The sequence below is a fragment of the Melozone crissalis genome, unplaced genomic scaffold (genome assembly GCF_028551555.1).
Source record: "Melozone crissalis strain CALT ecotype California unplaced genomic scaffold, PUWL_Pcris_2 ptg000027l_1, whole genome shotgun sequence".
Classification (NCBI taxonomy): domain Eukaryota; kingdom Metazoa; phylum Chordata; class Aves; order Passeriformes; family Passerellidae; genus Melozone; species Melozone crissalis.
The window spans coordinates 17860651-17879306 of NW_026535805.1; the positions used below are offsets into that span (position 1 = coordinate 17860651).

Genomic DNA, 18656 nt, shown 5'->3' on the forward strand with positions numbered 1-18656 from the left:
TGAAAAAAAATGAGCCACAACATCAGCTGAGTAAAGCTTCACTTCCCAAAAGAGAAAAACTTGACAAATCTGACAGGCTAGTGCAAAAGGAGCATAGAAATCCCTACCAAAAATATGTGGGAGGGAACATATATTTAAAATAGGACCGCCTAATTCAGCTGCTAAATCAGTGTAAGGAGCTCTGCAGTCTGTGTGTGCGGGAGGGAAAGGCAGAGAGAGAGAGACAGAGAGAGACAGAGAGGGAGAGAGGAGCAGAGGGAGGGAGGGGGGAGAGAGAGCAATGTGCCTTTCACAGAGCTCGGAGCTTGATGGGAATGTTTGATTAGCTCCTCTCTGAAAGAAAAAAGGTGTCCAGGCCTCCCTCTGCTGCCTGCCTCTCCTTCTCTAGAATAATGTTGGCTGGAGTTTGGGATACAGAAAAGCTTGGAAAAAAAACCACTTTCATACTGTGTGGAGAAAAGGAATAAAAAGTTGCACACCTCCAGCAAGGTAATTCTGATGTTGTTTTTCTGCTATATTTATTTAGGGGGGAGAGGGGGGAGTTGTGTTTTTTGCCTGTTGATAATAGTTAAATATTTTCAGTGCTGAGAAACTGTAGGGACATAATGTTTTATTTAGCATTCCAGCTGTGTGCTTAGGATCAAAGACCTAAGATGAAGACATAAATGTACAATGAAACTGTACTTTACTCATATATAGTTCATAAAGTATTTATGAAAGCATTAAGCCCCTGCTGTTAAAGTGGACACATATACTCACTGCCTGAACAGCAAGGGCTTAACTATGTGATAAAGAATGATGTATATAAGCCACACACCAATAGACATTTATTCAAGCCTTCTGTTCAAATAGTTTGTGGTAGACAGTGCAACTTGTTCCTCAGCTTAAAACTGTTTTGGTTTCAAGACTTTTTCACAAACTCTTTTTGATCAATAGGAAGATGTGTGTTGTACCCTTAATAAACACTACCTGACACTGGGGAACACTAATCTCCAAGGCACAGAGTGGAAAATGGTATTATTCCAGGGATGTGTGTTTCTGTGGTGTGAACTCTCTTAGTAATGGATAGATACAGAGCATGAACAGTACAGTAGCCTGGACTCCATACATCCTTTTGTGCTGAGTGCTTGTTTTGGTGGTGAGGCTCCAAAAATGAACAGCATTGTCAAGCCTGCCACAGCCACTCAGCTCTCTGCAGAGATTAGAGTCTTGATAAGTCTGTTCAAAATGTGATTTCTCTCCAACCAGTACAAACATGAACCAAATGCCCCAAGCTAAACATCAACTCTAGTTAATATTCTGTTCCTAGAGTTTATGGGAACTACACCACATTCAGAGCAAAAAGCAAAATTACACATTACAGAGGCAAGTCCTCCTTAGAGTACACTGGTTTTTCTCTAACCTCTCCAAAATTTAAGTAAAACATCAAAACAAGAAAACACACACAGAGAAAATTTTGTTTAGATGTCTTTTAAAGTACATTTTACTGAGAAAAGCCATGGAGTTGTATATGTTTATAGCTTGTGTTTTCCTATACACATCCTGAAGTTAAAAACACTTTGCATTTGTCTACACTCAAAGAAAATCTATGTTTTTCTGTGTTATCATATTCTTCAGACTTTACTCAGTTCATCAGTTGAATGACAGTTGTGGCTGTAAGACTGATCTCCTTCAGAGATGCAAAGAGAACTCAAGCAAAAATAACTGCATTACAAACACATTGATTTTCAAATACTAAGTTAGTATCTTATATTAAACAGACTTACTTTGCTTGCATGTTTTACTCAATGCTTTGAGTTGCCGGGGTTGTTCTCACTGGGATGACAAAAAAGGACTTCCTGTCTTTTAGTTATTCAGTACATAAAAAGTATTTTTTTAAGAAGATATTTTGAATGTCCTGCCAATACTGTGTTTCCACCTGTAGTAGTAATATTATGTTCTTAACTTGGTCTTTAATTGCTCCTACCTTTACTTAATGTAAGACACTACTTTCCCTAGTGGTCTAATTGCAGCACTTGGTTGAACCAAGTAGTTTTACTAGCTACATCAGGTTTCCTCACACTTGGAATGCAAGAAAGATAGTCCTCTTGGATTCTCTTTTATCTAATAAGGATAAGATCCTACAAAAGCCTTTCCTTTAGATGAGACATTAACAAGGTGTTCCCTTTTCACCTAGTTACTTACTTTCACAGAAGAAGTAGGAAATTAATTATTACACTCTTTTTGGTCAAAATTAATTGGAGTACTTCTAAAAGGGCAGTATCTGAGCCACAGTGTGAACACAGAAGCTGAAAACCAGACCAATTACTTCATGTGAAATGTCAGAATTATTTATTATTTCTGGCCATTGCTTCTTAGAAAACATTGCTAAAAATAAAACCAATGTTTATGTAACAATGGCATCAAAAACTTGACTGTATCTGGTCTGCCTGGAGAATTTTCAACTTTTCCCTTTCCCTCTCTGAGCCACAAATAAAGCTCTAGTCAGAAAACCCTTCACATGACATCCACAACTTCTCTGGCCAAGCTGTGGCAGTGCCTCAGCACCCTCACAGTGAAGAATTTCTTCCTAGTATCTAATCTAAACCTACTCTCTTTCAGTTTAAGTGTTGATACGTAAGTCATTTAAGGCACCTGGTTAAAATGAGCAAGAAAAAGTGATAACTCAGTTTTCTACCTGCAACTCTGACTGTATTCCTGGAAAAAAACAGTGCAGTGGCACTTGTAGCCATGAACTGCCCCTATAGTGGGACTGGCATAGGCAGGGGCCAGAGCAGCAAGGTGTGTGCTGGCCCATTGCAATTGGCTGGGGTGGCAGGGTCTTTTCTGCATGGGTAATGAAAAACAAAAGTCTGGAATTTCCTGGCAGTCCTGGAGAGATGCCCTGGCCCCTGAAGCTCTGGGTACACACCAGGACTCCTCCAGCCTGCTGCAGCATCACCTGAGGTTTAGATTTCTCATTCAGGGCTCGGGAAGTGGACACGGAACATATAATATGTCCTTCCTTCTGAAAACTTGTCCATCATACAGATTCCATTAGTCTGTGTTGAAAAACAGAAACACAGAACCACAAAACTGATGTTTTGGGCTTTGATTTTTTTTTTTTTAAATAAAAGAAAAATAATAATCACAGCATGTATTGTACAAAAAGCAGGGGGGATGCAGCTACAGTAGTTGCAGATCTGCCCTTCACATCTTTCTCTTGTGGAGCAGATTTTTAAGTCCAGAGTCGGAGAGAGAAATAGGTGCTTAACACCTACTTAGAGCACTTCAATTCCTCTTTTGAACTTGCCGGGGCACAAGGAGCCCCCTTGTCCCAGGGCTGCCTGGGGAGCCGGTGCCTGTGCTCAGCTGGGACTGGGACAATGCAGGCCCTGTTCTGGGCCCGGCTGTCGCACAGGGACTATAATTATCTCTCTTCTAATGACCAGCCAGGCAAGATAACAGTTTTCATGCTATGTTTAGAAAACAATGTCTTACTACAAATTGACGGTTCATTCGTCCGTAAAAGAGCCTCTCTAACAGTCCTAAAGCAGCTGCCACTCTTTTGCATCCCAGTTCCTTTATTTGCTGCACATTTTTCCCTCTTGGAAAACCTGGGTAAATCTGCACAGGCAGCACAGCTTCCCGCTGCCACACGAGAGGCTCAGAAAGGCGCAGAAATGCCCAGAAAATCTGTGGCTGTTTAGATTGTATCTGTTAGGAAATTAAACTCTGCCTGTCTGCCTTGCCAGAGCTGCACCGCCCTTGTGAACTGTCCAAGCCCCCAGCCCACAGGGGCTGCAGGCCGCGCTGTGAGCCCCAGCAGGAGTAAAAGTGCTTTGTGATGGTGCCCGGTGGAAAGCAAGCTGATGCAAAAGGAGGGATGTGAAGAGGCTTGTTCAGATACAACAGGAGCGTGAACTGATGAACTTTTCTTCCAGCACTGTGGCCCATAGAGAAGTCAGGATCTACTGAAATGCTGTAGGCTCCAAGGGTGCCTGTGGGGTGGCTGTACTGGCCAGCTGTGACTGCAGCCTGTGTGGGTGTAGCTGCCCCTTGCAAACACCGGGACCTGCCAGGTTTGGGCAGTCCTGGCAGCATGGCACTCATGGGCTAGCTACCCAAGTATTTGCTCTGGCTCTGCAAACATTCTGCTCCTAACTCTGTTCTGGGGCAGCTCCACATTTAGTGCTGTCTGAGGGCTGCTGCCACATCCCCTGCAGGTGCCCTGCCAGCAGAGAACAGAGCCCATTCCCTCCTTCTGCAGCCAGCTCACCCTCAGCTCTCTTGCCATCTTCTTTGTTTTCCTCTCCAGCTCCAGCAGGACTTAGCTGGGTTGCCTTGGGCTGCCTTTCCTCTTTGGGCTCATTTTTCAGTGACTGAGGCCTGGAAAAAAAAAAAAAAACAAACCAGAAAGTGTTGATCAGAAAGAAAATTTCCCAGCGGCTTGGAAGCATCAATATTTCTCATGAAAATTCATTTTAATTTAAAAAAAACCAACCAAACAAAAAATAAACAAACCCAAAACCCAAAAAAAAAAACCAAAAAACCAAAACCAACCAACCAAAAAAAAAATCAAAAAGACCCCACTATCTGCAGCTTTTTCCTTCCCTTTTTAAGCAGAACACCAAAATCTATATCTCATTTCCTGAACTGGAAACACATTCCTATTCAGAAGAGTGTTTATAACCATCTCTGGTCCATTCAAATTATCTAGATTTAAGCAGTTCTTAACATCAGTCTTGCTGTAGTGGCTGAACAGACATTCTAGCACCCATGAAGTCCAACTCATCTTTGTTTTATCTCCAGAACTTCAGAGTGCATTAAGAGGTCAGTGGCACATTAGGAACACAATCTGTGTCAGTTATCCTTAATGTGCCTCATTCCACTGAACATCCCACAGACACAGATATAAAAAATACATTCAGCTTGCACTTGCAAACTGTTGCTCAGCCTATCACCTTATAAAATATTTTTGTAAATACAACACAGGGAACACAGCAGCCAGCAGCCCTTCAGCTGGCAGCTTGTTTCATATGAAAAAGGCACAGAATTGCCAAGTGACAGGTACACATGCGCCAAAATTTTCAGGAAGATTCTGAATGTTCTTGTGTAGCTTCATGCAGCCCTTTAATGTCCCCACCAGGATGATCTGGGGATTTCCAACACCTTCAGGCTTGTACACAAAACTGTGGAAATTTTTACTTCTCAAAAATCACTCATTTACAGGGAAGCTTGGACACGGCCATGTCTGTGCCTCTCGATCTCCCTGCCAGGTTCCTTTAGGGACTCAGAAGGCTCCATTCTTTCTTGTTTCCCCCAAATACATCATTTACCCTTCAGCCCATAGAACAGGGGTGAGACATAGAGGAAAGCTGGCAGCAGGGCTGTGTATTCTGGCTGTGGACAACTCCAGTGAGTCAGAGCTACAAAAGGGTAAGGACTCCCTGACTACAGGGGTATTTTCACAGCTGCCAGCCAGCTGAGGATGATGGGAATCCATTCTGCTTGCTCTGGGAGCCCATCCTTCTCACCTCTTCTGCAATGCTTCTTCAACACTTGAAAATTTTGTCCTTCTGGGCCTGGTGGAAGAAGTTTTAGGACATGAAACACAGAAGGAAAGAGGCTGTTTGAAAATGAGGCTGCACAGGAAGGAGAGGAGTGTCCAGATGAGGGGGGTGAGAGGTTAGAGAAGTTTAGAGCAGTTCCAACAGAGCAACTTTGTACAAATGTCATAAGGGCAAATACTGACACCACATAAATCATAAAAGCCTACTTGCACCCTGTTTTGGAGAAAGCCTTTCCACCAAACTGCATCTCAAAATAGGTGGTAATTTGGGACAGAAACTCATTCTTCTGTGGTCTACATGTTTTATTCCTGTTGGTGAAATCTGTATGTAGAAATAAATACATAGGTTAGGCAATAATTAGATTTGAAGTAGAAGCTCATATGGTATTCTCCTAAATCCAAAGTTCAAAATTCCTGAGCATGGAAGTAGATTATGCAATACTGAGGACTGTAGGCTTCGTTTGTTTTCAAAACAAAAGACCACAAATTACAATTTCCTGCTCCAAGTCCAAGTGGTTTCCCTTTTTCAACTTGGTCTCTCAGAAACAGAATCCTGTGATCCACCTCTATGCAAAACAGGAGGCTTTTGCATATTAAATACTCTAATATGCAAAATTAGTAAAACAGTGTTAGCCTGGTTCTGAGACACATTTCTCAGCAATTTCTGGCTGCACCTACACTGTCACAGTATCCAGGACTGGGCTCTGAAGGCCATTTTCTCTGCCACCATGTTTTCTAGCTTTTCATTTCCCTTCCAGGGCACTCAGATCCTGAGGAATGTAGTTTTGGAAGCTGAGCTATTCCTCATGTTGTCCACATGCCCCATATGTTAGAGAGCGCAGTGCTGCCAGTTGCCAAGGGCTGCCAGTACTCAGGCCATAAGGCTGCACAGCTTGGCCCTCACCGTGTCGTGAGGGCTCTCACCAGCACCTCCACCAACAGCACGTCTCCAGGAAAGCAGCACAACCCCTAATAGCCTCATTTATAATGCTGGCACTCATTCCAATCCATAGCTCCCTTTCCTCCCAAGAGCCACTTGGAGACCTGATATGTCTTCTTCAGTCATCAAAAAATGGAAACACAGGTTCAGGGTTTTCAGACTGCTCCCAGAACAGCCCCATCAGGTGAGAGGCATCAGCCTGAGTGCCCCTGTTGGGTTGCAGTGGGCTGCAGAGGAGCTGGGAGGACACAGCTGGAGCAGTCTGTAGCAAAGCAATGAATGACCATGCCTGGGGAGGGCCATGGGCAGCGTGGCCATGCAGAATGTCCTGGGATGTGGGGCTGGGCATGCTGGCCCTCAGCAGCTGACCCTGCAAGGAGGCAAGCCATCGGGAGGTCCCAAAAAAGCAGCAGTACAAGATGACTGAGGGACAGAAGGTGGTTTGGGGTTGTTTTCTGCTTTGCCTTTGGTAGCAACCTCCCTTGTTGCACAGGTTTTTTTTTCTAAACTAAAGGTATCAGAAAGATATTTAACTGAGAAGACTTGGAGAAAACATTTCCAAACAGAAGTAATGCAGTTAGGAAGAAATAATATTTTTTGAAAAGTACAAAATATAAAAAGGAAAATGTTTTGCAGAGCAAGGAGCACAAGACTATCATTTTTAAGAGATTGCAAAATTGAAACTAATTTCTTAACTTCAGTTTACTGGTTTCCACCACAGAACTGAATTTCAGCTTAGCTTTTCAAAATGCTTTCCACAGCATTCCCATGCTTCCTGATTTGCTGAAGACCTTTTGTGAAAGATGCCTCCTTGATCAAGTTGTCTTTACTAGACATAAATGAATTTCATCACTTCCTACCTTACTTCAAACAAGTGCTCAATGCCAGGGTAGTTCCAGCTTTCTTGTTTTTATGGTTTTTTTTTTTTCTTTTAATTACAAATGTTTTCTTAATCCTTATCCAACCAGTCCTTGGCTTGGGCATGGGGCATCACTATTACTGTATCACTACAGTAATACAAACTGTAGGAGATACTGGATCAATAAAAGTTTTCTGTGAGCTGTTTTATAAATTTACTAGCATGCTCAAGGATGAGTTTGGCTTTTGATTTAGACATATAATTCACTTTTGTAGCAAAGGGTTATGTGTAGCTTTAAGCAGAGAGTAAACATCCTACAGTTTCTCTAAATTTCTGCTTCTAAGTTTCCACCTTAAAAAAAATGTTGTTTTGTTTGAACATGCTACAGAAATTCCAAAACCATCCCCAGGGTTATGTGCAGTTTTTTCAGTGCCTTTAACAGAAATTCCTTGCTTTTAGACTAAATATGTACCTTCAGGGGAATTCTGACACACGACACTAATTCTTAGTTTGCAGGCAGCACAATAGCATGGTTACTCAGTGCTCTTTATTGTGCATCCAATCTGAGAAACCATGTATTGCACTTTAAAAAGTCACTTTGACTTGTTTAAACCATTTGTTGGAAATAGAAAATGGCACATTTTCTAAAAAAAAAAAAAAGAGAGAGAGAAAAGGAAAGAAATGTGGGCACAAATCTCATGCTACAAAGCTAGCACAGCCCTCCGCCACTGCTGAATTGCAAGTACTTTCCTCTGCCCTTTATTTCTTGGGAAAATTGCAGTGCCAGAGATTGATGGCACCTGGTTGGGGTCTGAATGATGTTAAGCAGAAGTAATAGTCAAACTAGAAAAGTAGAAAAAGTTTCCCTGAGAGTGAGAGGGGCAGATACGTGAGCAGACAAAAGCCATGGTGGGGAGGAGAACAGAGGGAGGAAGTTTTCTGGACAGGGATTCACAGGTTTAAGCAAACGGCAATTCCCAATGAGGCATGAAATCTGTGCATCAAAATGAAAAATTAAAGCATAATACATTAGCAGAAACCAGGAAAGTACAGTGTAATGGCCCCCAAAGAAATCATAATCCAGACAGTCCAAATTATATTTTCTCTGTGGGTGGGTGACATATTCTAAATGTATCTCTTCCTTTGCTGGAAGGGGTAGGTCAGACCAACATAATTGATGGTTTTCTTGCTGAGACAGATGAAAATGTATAATCATTGCAGTTTTATTTAGGCTCTGAGAAAGGTCTGGCAAGTTAAATCACACTCTAGTCTTAAATAAATCACCTTCTTCTGAAAGAACTCTGTGGAAAGCAGAGAATTCATCATCACTGTTACTTCAAACTTATGTTTTAATTTCAGCGCATTGCATGAACACAAAATGAGTACTGCAGGGCTGCTTACATGTTTCTATGTGTCTCTAAGTTTTTAGGTATATCATCTCTTCATTATACCTACCTGAATGAGAGCTATTTTGAACTAAAGTCCTCTTTCCAACCTGCATATAAACATTTGTTCAACCACCTCAGAAAAAAATTACTCCTGTGCCCAAGATGCAACTTACGTAAAATTCAGACCTCTGAATCCACCCATACCTCACTTCAGTGACTTGAGAGTGACTTGGCAGGTGCCCCACAAGAGGTACTGGCTGCCAGCAGCCCCCACAGCCCTTTTGAGAGTCAGAAACCTCACAAAGCACAGCAGGCACCATGTAAAACATTATGTGGTAGCCATCAAAGTCTTGTCATAAGAAGCAAGTGGTGAGAACCCTTAATCAGGGATAAATGTCCATGGCCTCAGGGAATTTGGACCCATGTTTTCCTCATCACAGAAGAAATATGAAAGGTGAGTGTTCACTCACCTTTTCTTATAGCAGCAGGTGATGAAGTCTATGATAGTTTTAAATTCCTGGATACATATATTCTATTTCAGACCACACAAAAAGTAAAGTCTATCCTCCCATGTAGACAAGCTCACCTCACAAAACAGCACCTTGGATCTTGCATTTTGTGACCTGGTCTGGTACACCTACAGGTCAGTCTAAGCCTCCATAATGAACTATAGCTATCAATTCAACCTTTCTGTCTCAGCAAAACTCAGTACCTCCAGTTTTTCAAAAAACAGCCACTTAGATACTTTTTTTAATATACAGACTTTCAGAGCAATGCAATGCACTGAGGGTACATAACTTCATCCCTCTGACAAGAAAGGGGGTGAAACTAAATCACATGTGGCAAGTGGTACTCATATCACCTTGTGTGCTCCAAAACAAACAGTTCTTGCACTGCCAAACAAGGTACAATACCATGGGTACAGAGTATGAGCATGCTACAAAGAAAGGGTTAAACAATAATATTAAAAAAATTTAAAAGTGACAACAACAACAAAAAACCAAATCTAAAATGTTTTCCTCTCGAAGATGATGATCAGCTCTTGTTTATCAGAACCAGTTTACTCACACCTACACCAAGCCCACTTGATTTTCCCAGAAAGGGCACATATTTAACTCAACCCACAGTGCTTAGAGATCCTGCTGCTAACTCCACGCTACTTGCTCAAATAGATTTCAGACAAATCCACTTCTGTTTTTCTTTATGGTGCCAGTGTTGCTGAGATATTAGAATCCCTTGAAAAGGGAAACAATGACACACACTATTGTGGTACAAAGAGAGTATACAAATTAATTTCTGTTGCACAGGAGATTACAGGAGATAAACTACTTACCCCTGCAGAGGCAAAGCACATGGTACTAGCAAAGAATTTCAGCTTGCACATGGAATGGACAGCAGTGCCTGACACCAAAAACCAAGGACTTATAATCTGCACTTCCTCCAGAAAATATTGCAGTTTGCCATACAGTGACAATTATGTGCATTTAAACCATCTGTTTGTTTGTAGTATGTAGCAGCTCCCTCAGATCTTTATAAAAGTCAAGTTGCTAATAAAAGGTCAGTATAAAAAATCCTACTTTATACACAGAAAGAATAGCTTGCTAATTCTGTCTCTTCACTAACATTCAAGAGTTTTCAAGTGTTTGTGGTCAGGAAAAAGTAATCAATGTTCTTTTAAATAAGACTTTGATTTTAAAAGGTAAAATATCAGCTGCACTGTGAAACACTGAAGGAGATACTCCTTACATTTGTACTAGCAGGAATTGAAGCATGTGCTAATGTAATGCATATGTAATAGCTTCTCTGGCATAAAGGTAACTTCTGTTATGACAGTCTGAAAGATTCAGATGGGAAAAGGTACTCTGATAAACAGAGATCCAGCATGCAGTTTAGGAGATTTAATAGTGTGTAGTCACTACTTCCCAGTTCTGACTGAGACTGTAAATACTGCCTCAACAGAAATCTGATTAGGAGAAGTCTCAGCAAAACTCATGCTCCAGACTAGTACAAAGTAGAAACTTTTCAGTTTGTTTTAATGCAATCTATTCATTTTGTAAAGCAACAAAGGAAGTACAACTTCGTATTTAATAGCAAAGTGTCATTCTTTATCTACAGATAAAACATCCCCAAACCTCTCAGTGGATCTATACAGACTAAAAAAGTCTGTTGTAAGTATGGATTGGAGCCCTGCTTTCCCTTTCCTTCCCAGAGAAACAAAAAGCCCACTGGTTTTTTCCAAGCTGTTGCTCCCTTTAGCAGTGTGAAGGAGCAGATGCCATGCCAGTGCACAGTGTAGGGGATCTCTCACAGCTTAAATCAGGGGACACCCTAGGCCCCAAAAACAATGAATGCACACAGATTCCCACTACAGAAAGCCTGGAGCTTCTGTGCCTGATACTTAATAGGCAGCAATGTAAATCCTCCTGTGCATTTCCCCATGTGACAGCCCAGGGTCTGAAGGCCAGGACCACCCCCTGGAGTACTGTCACCAGGGCTGTGTCACGGGATGTCTGTGCATTTCTCCTGATATGCAGAAATTATTATAGTGGCAAAACCTAGTAGAAATATAGTAGAAATTATTATAGTGGCAAAACTAATTTTCTTTACTATTATATTTCCATGAGGATGTTAGCACTAACGCAGATACAGAGTCCACAATAAGATGTTTTTCGGTTTAGCTGCGACAACAAAGCTGTTAAGTAAATGTAACAGCCTTGTCTAAATGCTTCCAGTATCTTTCTTATTGATAAACATCTGTTATTGCAGGCTAAGGGATCTGCTGAACTCTGCTGAACCCCTGACAGCCTTTAAGTCTTAAATCCTTTTAGATTTACTGGCTTCTTTCCACAGTGAATTCATAATAATTTAGGAACAAAAGCCCACTTTCTGTTGCCTTGAAGAGAAATTCCCACCAGCCAACTAGGCAGAGAATGCAACTGCAGCCAAGCCTAGGGTGCTGTCACCCAAGAGGACTGGGGTGGCTCCTGGGGTGGCTGGCCATGCCGTGCCCTGGGGACAGCAGGGCTGGGGACAGCAGGGCCTCCAGAAAGCAGTGGGAAGTCTTGTACAGCCCTGGTGATACAAGTGGTTACACGTTTTGTAAGACAGGAAAAGTTAGGCACTGTTGGAGTCTCCCCCCACAGCAGCCCACCCATGAAGACAGACTTTACATGGATGTTTTACCATCTCAGACTTCTTCTACTGTAATTAAGCTGGTGACGAAAAACATCTCAGCACCAAGCCAAATACTGCCAGGAAAAATTCACACAGATCTCTTTGACTTTAAATAAAAATGCCAATGCTGAATTTATTCACTGCAAATTTTGGGAATGCTCGTATTAAGATGGCTTTTGCAAAGTGTAAGCCAGTGTCAGTACAATCTTTAATGGTGCATGGTAGTTCTGCAAATGAATTCTACTCTTATTCTGCCTCTTCTTTTTCTGTGATTGACTTAAAGTGAGAATTCATTGAAGGGGAGCAATTGTTTGATACCTCTGATGTGTTAGTGGGTTGAAACATAAAAGAAGGAGAAAAGCATCTGAGCTAAGTTTCTCTGAGCACTCTTCTACATCTTAGTGATATTTCTTTTAACAGCTTCACAGTAGAAACAAACTTCAGTAAATGCTTAAGAGGGATTTTTGTTCCAAAAGATGGGCAACTCTTTTTAATAGAAGCTAACCATGAGAGCAGAACATCACCACTTATCTGCTCTTGCTGATATGGCTTGTACAGCCTGGGGTCACCCCCACTGCCCTGCCCACATTCTTCAGAAAGACACAGTGACTGTGCTGAGCCACTTCCATGTCCCCCGGATTCAGTTCTGTGGCTTCTGAGAAACCTCTGCCACTTTCAGCTTTAGCAGCCTAGCAGGAACCTTTTGCAGGGATATCACCAAGGATAGACATTGTGCTGTTAGGAAGTGACACTGTTAGTATGTCCTGGCACTTGAAACTCTCCAACTGCAGCACAGGAGCAAAAATCAGAGGTGGATCTGCTCTATGTAAAAAGAGTTATAAATTATATAGAGCCAGAACTGGCTGAACTCAGTTTAGATTAGCTTACTGTTTTAGTCATCCTCACTCATGGCATGTGGCTTGCTTGAAAAAGAAGAGCAATTAAAGTAAAAATATGGAAACATTTTATATGGAGACAGAATGCAGATTTTTTTTCTCTTACTCTCCTCTATCTTCCTTGTTCGCTAAATTTCTTTCTGGGGTTACCACAGCCCTGCTTCTGAGTATATGAATTGCTATGTGAAATCAGATGAAATCTGCCATTTTTCCAGGAAGCAGACATCTTGCTTTCCCTGGTCAAAACCAGCTTTAGCATTCTTATTTAACATTCCTATTTTCTTTCTGCATAGCTAGCTCTTTTTTTTTTTTCAAACAAATCTTTCCACTTGTAAGCATGTAATAAGTTTTCTCTGAAGATCAAGTTTATTTTGATCATTGATATTCTCCCTTTCAATTTGTCAAACATTATGTAGTACTTTAATGACTATAATTAACTATGAGTCTCCAACACAGGATTCTCTCAACAATCATGAAATAATAGCAAAAGCAGGAGGTGATGCTCAGGAGGGGCTGAGAGGGGTTATTTCTGATAAGTTTGAATTCTTGTAGCCTGGCCAAGAGCTACAGGGATGGCAGGGGTCATAAACCATGTATGCAGACCCAGAAAAAATGTTTTCCAGATGTTCTGACAGAATCCTCTTAATCTCAGGTGCTCACATGTAAGTACACACATACACATCCTCAGAAAAGGAAAGGAACCAGTAATTTGGCTCACAAATGATGGAACAATTGCAAAATACTTCATGCAACATCTTTCAGGAGTAAATGGATTTATGTTCCCCTTATCTATGTGAGATTACCTGGTGTCCTTTGATGTGCAGAAAGGATGATTCTTTGATTATTTCTTAGAAGAGCAGTGAACAGATTTAAATAGATGTCAGAACATGTCCATGCCCACCTTGTCCTCTCCTGACCCTGGCTTCTGAAATAAGTATGTGAAATCTTGAGCAATGTGAATTCTGTGAGCAAAAGACAAATTTTGGAGAGAATTAAAAATTAGTCCATGGGAGTGTGATAGCCCAAACATCACCTCCCCTGGGGATATCAGTTGTTCTAAAAAGTGTCATAAGAGGATGTCGGATGTGAGGACTGTGAGAGGTTAAAGAAGAGCACACAGTCCCTCTGCCCCCACCATTCCAGTGTCATCTGCCTTACCTCCAAATGCAGCCTGACGAACTCCTCTTTTCCTTTTCAGTGCTCCTTAGTGACACATCCAGATTTTGCTTCACTCACCATGAGGGCCACAGTCATTGCAACCTTCTTTGGTAAGTACAGCTGATGTGCTGCAATTTGTAGGGTCTGTATTCTCCCACCCTGGATGCCCAGTGGCTACTGACTGTTCCTCTTCCCTTTGGACTCCAGGGCTGATGAAGCTCTCAGTGGCAGGTGTAAGCCTTGGCACAGCTTCTCAGAAATGGGCTACACAAACTTCTTGGCTTTGGCATAGAAAAAAATATTAATTACTTGCAGACATTTCCAAGTATATGACCAGTTACATGCAGTCCATATCAGGTAGGCCTGAAAAGTGTCTGTAATGTAAAGATTCCCTCTAAAGAAAAATCAGCTTTTTCATTTCTCCCTGTTCTTGTTCTTTCCATGAACAAGATGGTACCAAAAGGTTATAAATGTGTCTTATTTTCTTTCCCCTGGCAGTCAGACAGGATCTCACTTTTTGGGAACATGTAGGAACTCCAGAACTTGCAATTCATCTTACATGAACACTCTGGTTGTGACATTCCCAGGCAATATTCCCTCTAGCTGTTATCCTCAAGTCTGTCAGGACAGTTGTTCTTAGTTCACATTACAGCAATCTATGTAGTTCTTCTACATAAATTAACAGATTACTTTCCCCACATTAGATTGTGCTGCAACATTCCAAGTAGTTGAGATATTGCCCTTTATTTTCCACTCATGCATTCCTTTTTTTCTTAACTAACTACAATTTTGCCATGGTTACACAACTGCACCAGTGACAAAAGGCCCAAATACTGCACCTCTGCACTGTCACTTCAGACAGTGTGAGACTGCTTTAACTTTTGAGCAAGTTCTAGGTGTGATTAAGTCTGCAAACTCTCTGCAATCAGTCTAGGGAGAGAAGAGCACGAAAGAAGGAAATGACTTCTGTTGCATATTCTAGTAAGATTAGTTTAACACAGGATAAAAAGATCAGCTGACACATCACAGAGAGTTTCAATTCCCTTTGAAAGCTCAGAGAAGGGAAAGGTGAACAGGAAAGTCAAGATATTTGTAATGAAGTTATCAATTACCCATAATACAATGCTTATAAGATAAGCACAGAGAATAAAGAGATTTTGCACGTTATCACTTAGCAAGTAAACATAACATGGTAAGCTACAGGCATATATTGGCATGTAACTTTTAAAGTAACAGCATATAAAAAGTCTCTTTTACACTTTTCAAACCATAATCCTGCTTACTAAAGAAAATGGGTGCCCTTGCTGGGACAAGCCACCCTAGAACCTCACACATTCTCTAATGCTGCCCAGTACCCCTCACCTGCTGCCACCAGTGAGTGAAATGTCACAACACAAAATTGCAGAATAACCTTCTCAAATGGTTATTAAGAAGAATTTTTGGCTCCCAAAATTCCCAGTTGCTTTGTGGACAGAGCACATTGTTTCATTAGCTTCCATATTGCACCAATTACAAAGACCTCCCACTGCTTGTGGAAATATTTTTGTGGTTTTCTCGGCCACATGGACTCCATGGCATCTTGAGATAGTGAGTTGCGTAGATGAATGTGTGAACTGAACTGATCTTCAGTCCCCTTCAGAGAACTTCCCCACAGCAGATGACATCTTGACTGCAAAGTTAACCACCAAGTAGAAACCTAAATGTGGCTGAAAATATTCTTATTTCAGGTTTTCACCCTGTTGATTTAAATTTGAGAAATCTCATGCAGAGGAGCTTGTGGTGACTGATGTTGATAGTCCATCTTTTTCCTGATACTATATTTATTTGTTCCAGGTGTGTTTCTTACATGTACATACACAGCCAAGGAAGCCACAAAGAAGACAAAAAAGGCTAAGCTATGTAAGTGGTCTCAGTAGAATTTTTGGCTGTTTTACAGCAGACATGTCCAGTGCATAAGAATGGTGCAAAGTAAGATTGTATTCTGGTAACTCTCCACGATTGTCTAGAGTCAATGGCATTATATTTTAGCTAAAAGACTCTTTAATTGAAAACAAATCACTGAGTAAAGTGTATGCCACTTAACATTTATAAAGGGAAAATTTTGTAATTCAGTGCTAAAATGTGTCTTCATAGGTCATTAGGTACCACACAAGGATCAAAGCAAGCACTAAGGTTTTCACAGAGAGAGAGAGAAATAAATACGTGAAATGGACCAGCTGTAACACAAAGCACATGTAGCTGATTGGTGTGAGACAAGTGGTGCATCTCTGGGCACTGGCATGTTTAACTTTCAGCTGTTCTGCTGCAGGAGCAGTTCTGTCCACAGATTATTTTGCTCATGTAGCTGACAAGCAAGCCTGCTGCGAGGTTGTAAACACCCACTTAAATCCCTTGTTCAAAGTAAACTTTACCCAGCAGAAAGTTTTAAAAATTAAGGGCAAGATAATGGGCTGTGACTTCAGCCTGGCATAAAGATGGAATGGAGCTACATGAGCACAGTGGAAGGCTTGGGAAGCATCCCCACCCCCTCCTTCCCACGTGTTAACCACGGGCTGGGTGACTACACTTCCTTCTCTCTCCAGCCAAGTGTCATAACAGATATTTCCTTCAGAGAAGCAAACACTGAAGGTCAGAAATACCCACAGGCCTCCTTATTCTGTCCTTAGTTATTGCCACGTCCCTTGGCATAGGTGTTATTATGTGTTATGTTGTAGATGGAGAAGACACAGATGTCTTGTATCCCAAAATCATTGATATGATGGCTTGGGAGGAGGGCATCCCTGTCACTCACTTACTCACTGTTTCATGACAAGATCTCTCAGCCATGAAAGCATTCAATCTGACTTGACCAAGATTTTGCACTCACAGATGTACCCCAGATCGATTGTGATGTCAAGGCAGGGAAGATAATCAATCCAGAATTCATTGCAAAATGCCCTCCGGGATGTCAAGATGTAAAACACCGTGTTTATGGCACAGACATTTATGCTTCTTTCTCCAGCGTCTGCAATGCTGCAATTCACAGGTGAGTGAATTGAAATGAGTGAAGCACTCTGACAAAATTGTCATTCAGTGCAGGGAGATTCTTACTTTTCAAATTCTTTACAGTTCCCACTTGTAGGTTTGATTGCAGGCTGCTGTAGAAAACCTGAGAGAAATTCCATGTGTGATGGCATGGATCCATTCTTACAAAGTGCTGTCAATCCTGTAGTCCTATAGAAATTAGTTGTGTTTGAAGAAGTTTCTCAACTTTTGGAGAAGTGTCTTGAGATTTCCAGATCTCTCATTCATGCATAACAAATTACTATTGTACTATTATTATTCAAGTGGAAGATAGAGATGGAGCTGCTACAACTAATAAATCTTCAGAAAAAATAGGCATATTCCCAGTGATGAACACATATAACTCACATACTTCTGGGATTGGTTTGGTTCTCTGGGTTTGAATTTAATTGTCCTTGACTTCAAAGACTGAGTAATGTGCTTTCCTGCTACATAAAAGGACACTGCACAAGGAAATTACTAACATAAATTTTGTAGCAAAAGTTTTTCTGAGTTTTATTAGCCATGCAAAAATGTGCATAAAATTCTAACGGAGAATAACTGCACAACAAAAACACATTGCAGCTGGAGCTGGGATGGACAGGTAGGATGCATCCAGCCAAAAACGCAGCAAGAACTTCTAAAGCCTCATTGACAGCTTGCCTTAGTTTGGAGTTATTTGAGCTACTGCTGTGCTTCCAGTTCTGTGAAGTGCCTGGATCTCGGGCAAAGTGGGATAGGTAAGGCTCTGGGATTTCCCCCTTGCCCAGGCTGAGGAGCTGTGTGCGCACAGCGCTGCCACCTCCTGGCTGCAGCTCTGCCCTCGCTGCGGACCTGACTGCCAGGGAAAGGCTTTCCAGCCGCAAATCCCTGCCTCGCATACTGGTGCACAGTGGGAATTGCCTCGGCATGCAGAATTAGTCCTAAAGGGAAATTAAAAAATACTGGTAGCAATACTGCAATCTCCCTGCAGCCTGGCTGGCTGTATTGTTACAGCGAGGACTTCACTTTTTCTTTTTTGACAGCTGGGTTTGGCTTTGTTAGCTTGCAATTCCACAGACAGTGAATTTCTTCTCCATACATTTATTTTAACAGCAGCTTCTCACAATTACCACAGCAAAATACACTTCTAACATACTCTTCAATCCTGCTTGCTGCCCAGTACTTATTTTCCTGCCTGCTCATTACTGCCAGCCCTACAATTCCCCTGCAGCTGCCGCTGGTTCCCAGCTGACCTGCTGTCCTGGTGATGCCAGAGCAGGCTGCAAACACCACAGGATTTCTGTTTGTCTGGAGGTACATGTTACACTGTGTGGTAAACACCATTTGATGGGCACCACACCTAGAGTCTGCCAGGTTTCCTACAGTTTCCAGCAGCATTGTGTCCAGTTTACTCCAGGTTGAGTTCAGAAACATGCTTGGATTTTTGCAGAAAACACATACTGAGAGTCAAAGAAAACACATTCTGTCACGTGTTTGGCCTGAAAGCTCCTCTGAGAACCTCTGCCTGTATCTTGAGTCATTCAATCAAGCTTGCAGGAATTGTAAAGAAGGCAGTAGCCTTTCCTTGTGTGCAACTAGGTCAAGCTTAAACAGAGGACCAGCGGATCAGTGGGAAGAGCAAACAGATCCTGACAGCACTTTGCAA

General features: G+C 41.7%; 1 protein-coding gene across 7 annotated transcripts in view; it reads left to right on the forward strand.

The window, feature by feature from the left end:
• Window positions 1-273: 273 nt before the first annotated feature.
• Window positions 274-18656, forward strand: part of VIT (vitrin) — a 52498-nt gene continuing 34115 nt past the window's right edge. For all 7 annotated transcript variants that reach the window (XM_054280004.1, XM_054279999.1, XM_054280001.1 and 4 more), the window contains exons 1-4: window positions 274-489; window positions 14007-14076; window positions 15800-15865; window positions 16835-16991. In XM_054280004.1, the coding sequence (XP_054135979.1) occupies window positions 14046-14076; window positions 15800-15865; window positions 16835-16991 (254 nt within the window). In that variant the 5' untranslated portion in view covers window positions 274-489; window positions 14007-14045. The remainder of the gene's footprint in view (window positions 490-14006; window positions 14077-15799; window positions 15866-16834; window positions 16992-18656) is intronic.